This window comes from Halichoerus grypus, chromosome 1, assembly GCF_964656455.1.
Source record: "Halichoerus grypus chromosome 1, mHalGry1.hap1.1, whole genome shotgun sequence".
In the NCBI taxonomy this organism is placed as follows: Eukaryota; Metazoa; Chordata; class Mammalia; order Carnivora; family Phocidae; genus Halichoerus; species Halichoerus grypus.
In genome coordinates this window covers 68,671,192-68,685,120 of record NC_135712.1, presented here as the reverse complement: position 1 = coordinate 68,685,120, position 13,929 = coordinate 68,671,192, and the positions used below count along the sequence as shown (strand labels likewise).

The 13,929-nt window shown below is 40.3% G+C and overlaps 1 protein-coding gene across 1 annotated transcript in view; it reads right to left on the bottom strand.

Annotated features, from left to right (window-relative positions):
* Positions 1-11,194: 11,194 nt before the first annotated feature.
* UMPS (uridine monophosphate synthetase) overlaps positions 11,195-13,929 on the bottom strand; it is a 29,468-nt gene continuing 26,733 nt past the window's right edge. The window contains exon 6 of the mRNA XM_036071676.2: positions 11,195-11,570. Coding sequence (XP_035927569.2) covers positions 11,401-11,570 — 170 coding nt within the window. The 3' untranslated portion in view covers positions 11,195-11,400. The remainder of the gene's footprint in view (positions 11,571-13,929) is intronic.

Genomic DNA, 13,929 nt, shown 5'->3' with positions numbered 1-13,929 from the left:
TTTTGTGTTTGCCTGACATTCTCTGTGACACGCGTATTCCTATCCGAAGTAGTCTTAAGTGGTGCCCTAGTGGGGGTTGAAAAGGCTGTGTCCTTCCTCGGGGGACCCAGCACAAGCCAATCCACTATTCCAGACCAGGGCTCTTCAAACAGGGCTCCGTTGGGATGCTCGAGGGAGAGCTAAGCCTGTGCCTTTGGACCCTCCCAGTTTTGGTGTAAAGAAAGAGCTTCATGCTAGAAACTGTGAAAACCAGCCTACCGGCCTGCCTGCCCTGTTCCAAGGCTGGAAATGGATTGTGCACATGAAGAAAGGTCCAGATGTGACTTCCACCCACAGTCTCTTTCCACATGGAGAATAGTTCCCTTCTAGTGCCTTCCCCAATCAACTCCCATCTCCCAACCAGGCCCAGAGCACAAAACCCATTTCAGTGTGTTTTCCTGCAGGTAGGTCCCTGAAGTGCCCTTAGGTTCCCCTGTCTGAGATGGAAGGGACCCGACAAATTCTCTGATCCTGTCCCCTGTCCACGTGAGAGGAAAGGGTGAGACGGGCAGTCACCTGTCCGGGGTCAGGACATTAGCTAATGGCCTTCCCGTACCTGCTCGCTCTTGGAAAATCTCTTTCACTAATCAGTTTTTCTGCTCTTGGCATCACGTCAAGGCTGTTAGGCTTTCATTCCAAATTTATCTGTCCTCAGCCTTGGACCGATTTCCCTGCCTTCATTTTGGCAAACACGGAGGGAGACAAGTGCCTGTCGGTAAACAAGGCCTCTTACCTGGGGCAAATACGAACGGATTCTGAGTTTTCTTTGTTCTGTGTAATTAGGGTGAAACAGACCTCGTGACTTGGTGAAGCTGCCTTAAAACCTATATTGTAATAAAGCAAATGTAAGTAAATATATAAAAGAGATAAATAAAATAGTGGCTTTGAGACTAAATTAAGAAAAATACAGTTTGGGAAGAAACTGGGTTTCTCTTCTGTTTAATTGTGGGTTTACCTGGAGACAAATCGTTAACTTGTTCAAAGGCTTGTTTTATATCAGGCAGCTCTGTAAGGGCACGCAGTTCCTGAGCCACAGACTCTAAAGGACTCTCTGCTCCTGGCGTCCACCTGACAAGTTAGATTTCATCTGTGACCCCCCACCCTCCCGCCCGGCGCCAACTGCTCACAGTGCCCTGCTGCCCTCTGCTGGGGGCTCCTGGGACTAGCAGTTGGGAGACCCGCCCCCTGAGATTCTGCCCCAACGTGTGATTCTCTTACTCCTTTCACCACCGCCCCATCACCACCAGCACTCCTCCATGGACACAAATAATGGAGCAGGGGCTCTCAAACCGTGGGCAGACTGACACTGCCCTTCCTGCCGCTTTGGAAGCACGCGATGCGAGTTCTAATAATGGCAGAGGGACTAGCAAGGGGCACCTGGCAGTCTCTGGAAAAGCCTTTCCTTGTATCTGGAAGGATGGTCAGGGATGCACTTGTTGGAAAGAGGGAGGGGTGGGGCTATTTGCCTTGTAATTCATCTATAGTGATTTAATACACCGGTTTCCAAATGGTACTTGTTTTGATTAACTGATTTTGAACAACTTTTTCAAATTGCAAAAGTAATATATGGGAAAAGTGGAAAATAAAGATATCATAAAGAGAGAATCTTTTATAATCATAGCAAGCAGGGTAACTACTCCAGCTTTTTGTGTGTGACTTCTGTTTTTTCTATGCATATATATATAATTTTAACCAAATTAGGATGTGACTATCGCTCTCTTTAAAAGGACCAGGGACCCTCATTCCACTTGGTTGACTAGTTCTTAGTCAAACTAAAGTAACAGCCACCTCTTTGTGGGGGAAAAGATGTGTTTTTTAACTTTGTTTAATTGGGATCATAGCTTGAGGTTGGAGAGAGCCCTGTTTGTAGAACCCTCCTTCTAGGGGCGCCTGGGTGGCTCAGTCGTTAAACGTCTGCCTTCGGCGCAGGTCATGATCCCAGGGTCCTGGGATCAAGCCCCGCGTCGGGCTCCCTGCTCAGCGGGACGCCTGCTTCTCCCTCTCCCACTCCCCCTGCTTGTGTTCCCTCCCTCGCTGTGTCTCTGTCAAAAAAAAAAAAGAACCCGGGCGCCTGGGTGGCTCAGTTAGTTAAGCTACTGCCTTCGGCTCAGGTCATGATCCTGGAGTCCCTGGATCGAGTCCCACATCGGGCTCCCTGCTCGGCGGGGAGTCTGCTTCTCCCTCTGACCCTAACCTCTCTCATGTGCTCTCTCTCATTCTCTCTCTCTCTCAAATAAATAAATAAAATCTTTAAAAAAAAAAAAAAAACCCTCCTTCTCAGCTACCAGCACCCCTCCAGCTGAGCTCGCAGCTTTGGGAGGAACTCTTGGACAGAGTTCCAAATTTAAGTACGTATACAATATCTATACGTATACGTATAGGTATACGTACTCGTATACGTACTCTTCGTATCCGGTTTCTTTCTCTTAAGAGTTCAATGCCAGGAAGTTCTAATGCTTCCTTTTGTCATATGATGGGACCTGCAGGGTCGGGCCTGTTTGGTATCTTGATTGTCAGGAAGCTGGGAACTAAATGCAACAAAATATAACTTACCTTTAATTCTTACTGAGATCTTGATCTCTCCCCTGAACTGTCCCCTCCACCACCCCCTGCTCAGCCCTCACGCCGTTCCCCCTCTCCACACATGCTTTTAGATCCTTCTGACCATGTCCTGCTGTATCATTCCTTCATCTTAAGGGCCTCCAGTTCTTGTTGCATAAAGGCAAGATCTAAACCGTAAGTAACCATAAGCCCCAACCTTCTAGGGTAGGAGGATACTTAACCTTTTTGTGTCGTGGACCCTTTCAGCGTTCTGGCAAATGCTACCGACTCCTTGTCAGAATAATGCATGTCAATGTGTAAATAGGTAACATACCAAAAAGCCTGACCTACTTATCAGAGCAACTGGTTACCATTTACCATCTTAGTTTTACTCCAGAAAAACCCTAGAAGGCTCACCAATTAAAGCTTTGTTGGTCTTAACCTGCTTAGAACAGCAAACCCCTGAGACTAAAAGCAGCCTCTCCTCCTCACTTGGCCCTCACAGTAGGCCCACAGGGAAGGCAGTTCTGCGTTTTACAAAGGATGAAATTGAGGTCAGTCACCCCCAGGGTGAGAGGGTTGGCAAGGGAGACCCCAGCTCAGGGACCCCTTCTCTATTTTGATGCTCTTTCCTCCACACAGCACCTTCTGGAAAACGTGTGACTGACTTCTTATCCTAGAGCTCACATGTAAGTGAAATCATGTGGTACTTGTCTGTCTTTGTCTGACTTATTTCACTTAGCACAATACCCTCTAGGTCCATCCATGTTGTCATAAATGGCAAGAGCTCATTCTTTCTTATGGCTGCGTAATATTGTATATGTGTGTGCGTGTACGCATGCACGCCATGTCTTCTTTCTCCGTTCATCTATCACTGGGCCCTTGGGTTGCTTCCATAACTTGGCTATTGTAAATAATGCTGCAGTAAACATAGGGGTGCATGGATCTTTTTAAATTAGTTTTTAAATTAGTGTTGTCGGGCGCCTGGGTGGCTCAGTCGTTAAGCGTCTGCCTTCGGCTCAGGTCATGGTCCCAGGGTCCTGGGATTGAGCCCCACATTGGGCTCCCTGCCCAGCGGGAAGCCTGCTTCTCCCTCTCCCACTCCCCCTGCTTGTGTTCCTCTCTCATTGTGTCTCTCTCTGTCAAATAAATAAAATCTTTTAAAAAAAAAAAAAAAAATTAGTGTTGTCATTTCTTCAGATAGATACCCAGAAGTGGAATGACTGGATCATATATTTCTACTTTTAGGTTTTGTTTTGTTTTGTTTTGTTTTTTGAGGAAACGCCATACTATTTTTCACAGTGGCTGTACCAATTTATATTCCTACCACTGTAGGTAGGGTTCACTTTTCTTCACATAATCACCAACACTTGTTATTTCTTGTCTTTTTGATACTAGTCAGTCTCATAGGTGTGAGGTAGTATCTCACTGTGGTTTTGATTTGCATTTCCCTGATGGTTAGTGATGTTGAGCATCTTCTCATGTGTCTGTTGGCCATCTGTAGGTCTTCGGAAAAATGTCTATTCAGGGCTTCTGCCCACTTTTTAATCAGGATGGTTTGTTTTTCTTGGTTTTGAGCTGCATGAGTTTTGGATATTAACCCCTTATCGGATATATCATTTGCAAATATCTTCTCATTCTATAGGTTGCCTTTTCATTTTGTTGATGGTTTCCTTTGCTGTGCAAAAGCTTTTTATTTTGGTGTAGTCTCTATAGTTCACATTTGCTTTTATTTCCCTTGCCCAAGGAGACATCCATAAATAGGTCGCTAAGGACAATGTCCAAGAGATTTTTACTGCCTATGTTTTCTTTTATGAGTTTTATGGTTTCAGACCTCACATTTGGGTTTTTAATCCATTTTGAGTTTATTTTTGTATATGGTAGAAGAACGTGGTCCAGTTTTCCCAACACCACCTATTGAAAAGACTCTTCTCTCTATCATATATTCTTGCCTCCTTTGTTGTAGATTAATTGATAATATAGGCATGAGTTTATTTCTGGGCTCTCTATCCTGTTGCATTGATCTGTGTCCGTTTTTGTGGCAGAACCATACTGTTTTGATTACTACAGCTTTGTAGTATATCTTGAAATCTGGGATTGTGATACCTCTAGCTTTGTTCTTTCTCAGGATTGCTTTGGCTATTCAGGGTCTTCTGTGATTTCACACAAAGTTTAGGATTTTGATAAAATTTTGGTATTTTGATAGGGATTGCTTTGAATCCGTAGATTGCTTTGGGTGGTAGGAACTTTATAATGATATTAATTCTTCCAAACCATGAGCATGTAATATCTTTTCATTTGTTGGTGTTATCTTTAACTTCTTTCACCAGTGTCCTAGTTTTCAGAGTATAGGTCTTTCACTTCTTTGGTTAAATTTATTCCTAGGTATTTAATTTTTGGGGGGGCGCAATTGGGATTGTTTTCTTAATTTCTCATTGTACTACTTCATTATTAGTGTATAGAAATGCAACAGATTTCTGTATATTAATTTTGTATCCTTCAACCTTACTGAATTCATTTATAGATTCTAATAGTTTTTCTGGTGGAGTTTTTAGGTTTTCTACACATATGGTGTCATCATCTACAGAGAGTGACAATAATTTTATTTCTTCCTTACCATTTTGGATGCCTTTTATTTCTTGTCTGATTGCTGCAGCTAGGACTTCCAGTACTATGTTGAATAAAAGTGATGAAAGTGGACATCCTTGTCTTATTCCTGATCTTAGAGGAAAAGCTTTCCATTTTTCAACATTGAGTATGATGTTAGCTGTATGTTTTCCATATATAGCCTTTGTTTTATTGAAGTATGTTTCCACTAAACCCATTTTGTTGAGAATTTTATCATGAATGTATTTTGTCAAATGCTTTTCCTGCATCTACTGAGATGATCATGTTTTTTTATCCTTCCTCTTGCTAATGTGATATATCATGTTGATTGATTTGTGAATATTGAACCACTCCTGCATTGGGTAAATCCTACTTGATCATGGTGAATGATATTTTAAAGTATTGTTGAATTCATTTTGCTGATATTTTGTTGAGAATTTTGTATCTTTTTTCATTGGTTTTTGGTTTTGTTGTTGTTTTTGGCAGTGGGTAATGCTGACCTCACAGAATGAATATGGAATTTTTCCTTCTCCTGTTTTTTGAAATACATTGAGAAGAATAGGTATTAACTCTTCCTTAAATGTTTGGTAGAATTCACCTGTGAAACCATCTGGTCCTGAGCTTTTGTTTGTTGGAACTTTTTTGATTACAGATTCAATTTCATTACTAGTAATAAGTCTATTTAAATTTTTTAGGAGCACCTGGGTGGCTCAGGTCATGATCTCAGGGTCCTGGGATTGAGCCCCTCTCAGGGTTCCCTGTTCAGTGGGGAGTCTGCTTCTCCTGCTGCTCCCCCTGCCTATGCTTGCTCGCACTCGCTCTCTCTCAAATAAATAAATAAAATCTTTTTTAAAAAATAAATTTATTTCTTCCTGATTCAGTTTTGGAAGGCTGTATGTTTCTAGGAACTTTATCCATTTCTTCTAGGTGGTCCAATTTGTGGCATATAATTTTTTTGTTGTAGTCTCTTATAGTCCTTTGTATTTCTGTGGTGTCACAGTTATTTCTTCTCTTTCATTTCTGATATTGAGTCCTCTCTTGTTTTTCCTTGATGAGTCTGGATGAAGGTTTATTGATTTTTGCTTATCTTTTCGAAGAATCAGCCCTTGATTTCATTATTTTGTTTTGTTTGGTCTCTATTTATTTTTGCTCTAATCTTTATTGTTTCCTTCCTTTTCTACTAGCTGTGGGCTTTGTTATTATTTTTCTTGTTCTTTTACGTATAAGGTTAGGTTGTTTGAGATTTTTCTTGTTTCTTGAGATAGGCCTATATCACTATAAACTCCTCTTAGAACTGCTTTTGCTGTGTCCCAAAGATTTTGGATTACTGTGTTTTGTCTCCATGTATTTTTTATATCCTTTTTGATTTCTTCTTTGACATATGCATTGTTTAGTAGCATGTTGTTTACCCTCCATGTGTTTTTTCCAGATTTTTCTTGTAATTGATTTCTAGTTTCATACTGTTGTGGTTAGAGAAGATGCTTGGTATGACCTAAACCTTAAATTTATTGAGACTTGTTTTATGGCCTAACATGTGATCTATCCTGGAGAATGTCCCATGTACACTTGAAAAGAATGCATACTCTGCTTTTTTTGGATAGAATGTTCTTTATATATTTAGGTCCATCTAGTCTAATGGGTTGTTCAAAGACGTTGTTGCCTTGCTGATTTTCTGTCTGGATGATGTATCCATGATGTAAGTGGGGTGTTAAAGTCCCCTATTATTACTATACTATTATCAGTTTCTACCTTATGTTTGTTCATTGTTTGCTTCAAGTATTTAGGTGCTTCTAGGTTGGATGCATAGATATTTATAATTGTTATGTCCTCTTGTTAGATTGATCCCTTTATCATTATATAATGCCCTTCTTTGTCTCTTATTACAGTCTGTTTTAAAGTCTATTTTGTCTGATCTAAGTACTGCTACCCTGGCTCTCTGCTTATGTTTTTTCCATCTCTTCACTTTCGGTCTGTATGTGTCTTTAGGTCTGAAGTAAGTCTCTTGTAGGCAGCATGTAGATGGGTCTTATTGTCTTACTATTATTTTTTAATCCATTCAGTCATTCTTTGTCTTTTGACTGGAGCATTTAGTCCATTTACATTTAAAGTAATTATTGATAGGTATGTACTTTTTGCTGTTTTGTTAATTGTGTTCTCTTCAGGTTGTTTTTGTAGCTCTTCTCTGTTCCTTTCTTTATCTCTGCTCTCTTCCCTTGAGGTTGATGGCTTATGTTAGTGTTTTGCTTTCTCTTTATTTTTAGTGTGTCTATTACAGGGTGTTTTGTTTAAGTAGGCTCCACACTCAGTGTGGAGCCCAATGTGGGGCTTGAACTCACGACCCCAAAATCAAGACCTGGGCTAAGACCAAGAGTTGGACGCTTAACCAAGTGAGCCACCCACGCACCCAATTACAGGTTTTTGATTTGTGGTTTCCATTGGGTTCACATACAACATCTTATGCAAATAGCAGTCTGTGTTAAGTTGATGGTCACTTAAGTTCTAACACATTCAAAAAGCACCAAACTTCTACTCCCCCCTCCATGTTCTATGTATGTCACCTTTTACATTTTATTTTGTGTATCTCTTGACTAGTTTTTGTGGGTATAAATGATTTTACTACTTTGATGTTTTAACCTCCACACTGGCTTTATAAGTGATTAATCTACCTTTACTATAAGCTTGCTTTTACCTGTGAAATTTTTTCTTTCATGATTTTCCTCTAGTTACGGCCTTTTCTTTCCACTTAAAGAATCTCCTTTAATGTTTCTTTTAAGACTGGCTTAGTGGTGATGAATGCCTTTAGCTTTTGTTAGTTTGGGAAAATCTTTACCTCTCCTGGGTGTAGAGTATTGGTTATTGGGTTTTTTCCTTTCAATACTTTGAATGTATCATCCCACTTCCTTCTGGCCTGCAAAGTTTCTGTTAAAAAATCAACTGATGGCCTTATGGGGTTTCCCTTGTATGTAACCATTTTATCTTGTTGCTTTAAAAAATCTCTATCACTATTTTTTGCCATTTTAATTATTATGTGTCTTGGGGTGGACCTCCTTGGGTTAATTTCTGTGCTTCCTTGATCTAGATGTCTGTTTCCTTTCCCAGATTAGACAAGTTTTCAGTTATTATTTCTTCAAATTTTCTGCCCTCTTGTCTCTCTCTTCTCCTTCTAGGATCCCTATAATGTGAATGTTATTACACTTGATGGTGTCACTGAGTTCCCTTAACCTATTCTCATTTTTTTATTACCTTTTTATTTTTGCTATTCAGCTTAGTTGCTTTCCTGTTTTCCAGATCCCTGACCTATTTTTCTGCGTCTTCTAATCTGCTGTTGATTCACTTTAGGGTATTTTTAGTTTCAGTTATTGAATTCTTCAGCTTTTTTTATATGTTCTATTTCTTTGTTGAAGTACTGAGTTCATATACTCTTCTCAAGTCCAGTGAGTATCTTTAGGACCATTACTTTATCAGGCATATTGTTTATCTCCATTTCATTTAGCTCTTTTACTATGATTTTTGTCTTGTTCTTTCATTTGGGACATATTCCCGTCTCTTACCATTTTGTCTCATTCTCAGGATTAATGGTTATGACTGCCCTCTCCTCTCAGGGGCGGTGTGTGTCACTACCTGTGTCCAGACTTCTGGTGTTACAGATGACAGTCTGCTACTAGTCTGATTCATTTTTTTGGTTAAATCTTTATCCTTGAAGTTCAATAATTTTTATAGGATATGCCTAAGCCTATGCCTTTGTCCCTAGCTCCTGCCTAGAATTTAGTGGGCTCTTTTAATCTGTAAACTCAAGTATTTTTTTCAAACTAGAAATTGTCAGTTATTCCTAAAATGATTTCCTCTCCTCCCAGAATGTCTTCTTTTATTCATGCATCTGTCCTCTATGGCTCTCATCTACTCCCTTACTATTTCCATTTCTTTGTGTCTGTTCTGAATTTTTATGATTTCTTCCACTTGATCTTCCAGCCCATGAATGTAGTTCTCAGTATTATATACCATCTTTAAACTTCCCATCGCACTTTCAAATTCAAAACTAAAATTATTTAAGTTCTCCCAAAACTTGGGTCTTGTTTTTGTTATTTTGGTCTCTGAAGTGTGATGTTTCCTGTGGCAACTATTTCTTACCAGAAGCCCTGTGCTCACGAAGACTCAGAAACATTTTGCTGGGCCCCATTCCAGGTACAGAAAATTATGCAGTGAACGGAAGAGTGAATCCCTGCTCTCTTGGAGCTCGCACCTGTTACGGGTGCTTTTCTTTGCTTTCCTCCCCTGGTTGCTGGATTTCCTCAGGCACTTTCTTTTGTCTACCCTTGGCTCTGTACACCTCGAGAGGTGGGGCAGACCCTCCTAGAGCAGCAAACCTATGGTTGGTAGGAGGCCTAAAACTTCTAAGGGCCAGCATTACAGTAACTAGGACAGTCTCTGTCAGAAACCTCAGTTCCTCCCAAGCAAGGAAAATCCAGTTGACCCTCTGGTGTATGCGCACACATGCACATAGACACACACACCACTTCTCCACAAGTCCTGAGCCTCCTCACTATTGTTCCGTCTTCCTACCTACCTTAATGGAGACAATATCCGGCACCTGTCCTCTTCTTCAGAGATCCCGGCAGAGCCTGTGGTCGTGTTCCAGGTTTTACCTGAACAAACCCACCAGCCATTTTGTGCAGTAGAGATGAAGGAATGGGAGCTGAGAGGAAATAACATTAAAGGTGACTTCAGGGGGCACCTGGGTGGCTCAGTTGTTAAGCGTCTGCCTTCGGCTCAGGTCATGATCCCAGGATCCTGGGATCGAGCCCCACATCGGGCTCCCTGCTTGGCAGGAGGCCTGCTTCTCCCTCTCCCTCTCCCCCTGCTTGTGTTCCCTCTCTGTCACATAAATAAAATCTTTAAAAAAAATAAAAAAAATAAAAAAGGTGACTCCAGGCTGCCATCTTCACCCTCCAGTGCCTTTTTTCAGACATTCAGACAGTCCCTGGGGGCTTTTCCTAGGGATGACTCCCATCAACATGATTAAGGTTGAATTGGGACCGGGACTCCTGTTAGCCACAGGCTGCCGTGATGGAGAGCCTCCAACTGCCACTGCCACATGGCCCTGCTCAAACAAGATCGTCAACAGGCAGAGGAGGGGCCATTTCAAAATGCTCACCTAAGCTCACACCCCATTCCCCTCCCTCCAAGATGCTTCCTGAAAAGACAAAAGAAATATATAGAATTGGGGAAAATCTCTATCAGTACTGGAGAAGAGGGATCATCCAGAAACTCAGAACAACTGGTGGGAGAAATCGTGTATTTGGGAGCAGAGGAGAAGGCCCGCTCCGCTGGTTAGGGTACGTGCATGAAGGTGGGGCCTGGGAAGGTGGATGTCCCTGCCCTCCCCTCAGCAGAAACCCAGACCTGCTGATAACAATGTCAACTCTGTGGCTGGGCTTTCTTTTGTCTTTCTAGTGAAGGCAGACTTCCCTGTCCATGACCGTTGGGATAATTAGGCAGGATCCTGGGCAAACCTTCAAATGGAACCTTAGAGGGCTTGAAACTGCTGTCTTTTTAAGGAAATGAAAGAGCAGCCTGTCTACTTGTAATCCGAGGCGGGCAAGAGGAAGGCGTGACGGGTGCAGCCCAGGTCCACAGGTGCTGCCTCGGTGGGGAAGTGAGTGAGGGCGCCTCACGCTTGGGTGAGATGAAAACCAGACACTGGCTCCAGGCTTACAGCTACTATCCTCTTCCCCTCCTCCTCCCTCTGGATCCTGTACTATCACTTTTAAGTAGGAAAGGAGAATAGCTAATATTTAAATATTATTTGGGCATCACATAAGACACAGAATAAAGGACACATGAAATACTGTCCTGGTTTGAGCCTTTTGAGGTCTTAAAATTTTTGTGTTACAGCAATTAATCAAAATCAAAAAAGTCTGATCTAGGGATGGGGGAAATGCTTAAATATGAAAGACCCCAACACACGCAGAACTGTGATTGCCTAATCAATATCAGTCTGATGAAAAAAAAAGCTTGAACATGAATTTATTATAGTAACAATGCAGTGATTATTCATTATTCAGTATTTCCTAAAGACGGTGAGAAACCCAGAAGTCATTCCAACACAGAACCCATGAAAGAATCCAACCCATTAAGTGTTGCTTGTTATTTCAAGCCACTGCATCTCAGGAGACCATGTATTTTCAAGGTCTTCACAAAAATGTATCGAGACACTCAAATACCAAGTCTACTCAAATAAGCTTCCCAAGCAGCTTTTCGGTACAACTCCGCTGCTTCCAGACGATTAGATGATGATGTTATGCCCCGGCCTACAATGATGATATCAGACCCTCGTTTGCCAATAACTTCTTGTGGGCTATTGTACTGTTGGCCAAGATTATCCCCTGCAAAAACAGAAAAGTCACTGTTTAACACAATACAAAAAATAAAATAAAAATCAAGAAACCAATCAAATGAGTTTTCTGAATAAGAATCTAACCAGCTTTAAATAAATATGTATCATATGTGTTCTCCATGCCCCTCCTGGACAGCAAGTGATTAAAAGCAGGTGAAGGGACTCCTTTAGGCCAGAGATCCCATGGCAGAAAAAGATGCTAACCAGCTCTTCAGTGTTGAATTTTAGAGCATTTATCACTAACAGTATCAAAAACCAGTAAATCTCCTATGTTGCCAAGAACGATTCATTACCAAAAAACAAAAAACCAAAAACCAATAAAAATTGGCCTCACAATCAAAGACGATTATATTATACATCTCAGAATCACTGTGACACTGTTGGAAAATTCCTCACAAACCTCTAACCTGACCACACCAAAATGAGTCTTCTGTCACAACCCTATCCAGTGCTCAGACTATATACAAACTCTAATCCTTAATTTTGACTTTTTACTTCCTTTACTCTATCACATTTGTTTTAACTTAAATAATTTGTGTTTTTTAATCAAAGTATAATTGACATACAATATCCTATTATTCAGGTGTATGTCATAATGATTTGGTATTTTTATACATTAGGAACTGATCTCTAAGAGAATTCATTGCTGTCAGCACACAAAGTTATTACCATATTCACTATATTCCCTATGCTGTACATTACATCCCCCATGGCTTATTTACTCTATAACTAGAAGTCTGTATCTCTTAATCCCCTTCACCTGTTTCACCCATTCCCCAACTGCTCCCCCAACTAGTAACCAACACTTTTGTTTCCTGTACCTATGAGTCTGTTTCTGCTTTGTTTGGTTTGGTTTTTTTAGATTCCAGTATAAGTGAAATCATAAGGTATTGGTCTTTGACTTGTTTTACTTGGCATAATACCCTCTAGTTCATCCATGTTGTCACAAATGACAAGATTTCACCTTTTTTTTAAATGGCTGAGTAACATGCCATTGTGTAACCTATACTGCATCTCTCTCCATTCTTCTATTAATGGACACTTGGGCTGCTTCCATATCCTGGATATTGTATATAATGCTGCAATGAACATATGGGTGCATATCCTCTTCAAATTGATGGTTTTGTTTTCTTCTGATAAAATACCCAGAACTGGAATTGCTGATGGTATGACAGTTTTTTTTGAGAGACCAGTACTGTTTTCCACAGTGGCTGCACCAATTTACTTTCCTACCCAACACTAGTAGACTAGGGTTCCCTCTTCTTCACATCCCTGTTCTCTGATGATTAGTGATGTTGAGTGTCTTCTCATGTACCTGTTGACCATCTGCACGTCTCCTTTGGAAATATGTCTATTCAAGTCCTCTGCTCATTTTTAAATCAAGGGTTTTTTTTTTTAAATAAAATGTATAAGTTCTTTATATATTTTGGATATTACCCTTTTATCCTTATTTGATGTATTATTTGCAAATTCCTTCTCCCATTTTATGGGAGCCTTTTCCTTTATTTGATGGTTTCCTTTGCTGTGCAAAAACTTTTTAGTTGGATGCAATCCCAGTATTTCAGTTTTTGTTGCCCTTGCCTATGAAGACTGATCCAAAAAAAATATTGCTAAAACTAATATAAAAGAGCTTGCTGCCTAGGTTTTCTTCTAGGAGTTTACAACTTCAGGTCTCACATTCAAGTTTGAATACATTTTGAATTTATTTTTGCATACGATATAAGAAGTGGTCCAGTTTAATTCTTCTGTGTGTAGCTGTCCAGTTTGCCCAATATCATTTATTAAAGAGACTGTCTTTTCTCCATTGTACATTCTTATCTCCTTTGTCATAGATTAACTGACCATATAAGAGTGTTTATCTTTGGTCTCTCCATTCCATTGATCTATGTGTCCGTTTCCATGCCAATACCATATTACTTCAGTTACTATAGCTTTGTAATTATAGTCTGAAATCAGGGAGCACGATACTTCCAGCTTTGTTCCTCTTTCTCAAGACTGCTTTGACTATTTGAGGTCTTTTGTGGTTCTATACAAATTTTGGGATTGTTTTAGTTCTGTAAAAAATGTCAATGTTATTTTAATGGAGATTGTACTGAATCTGTAGACTGCTTTGGGCAGTATGGACATTTTGTAATTCTTTCAATCCATGAGCACAGAATACTTTTCTATATATTTGTATAATCTTCAATTTCTTTCATCAAGGTCTTAACAGTTTTCAGAGTACAGGTCTTTCACTTCCTTGGTTACATTTATTCCTAGGTATTTTATTCCTCTGGATGCAATCGTAAATGGGTTTTCTTCTCTCCGTGATAGCTTATTATTAGTGCACAGAAACAACTAATTTCTGT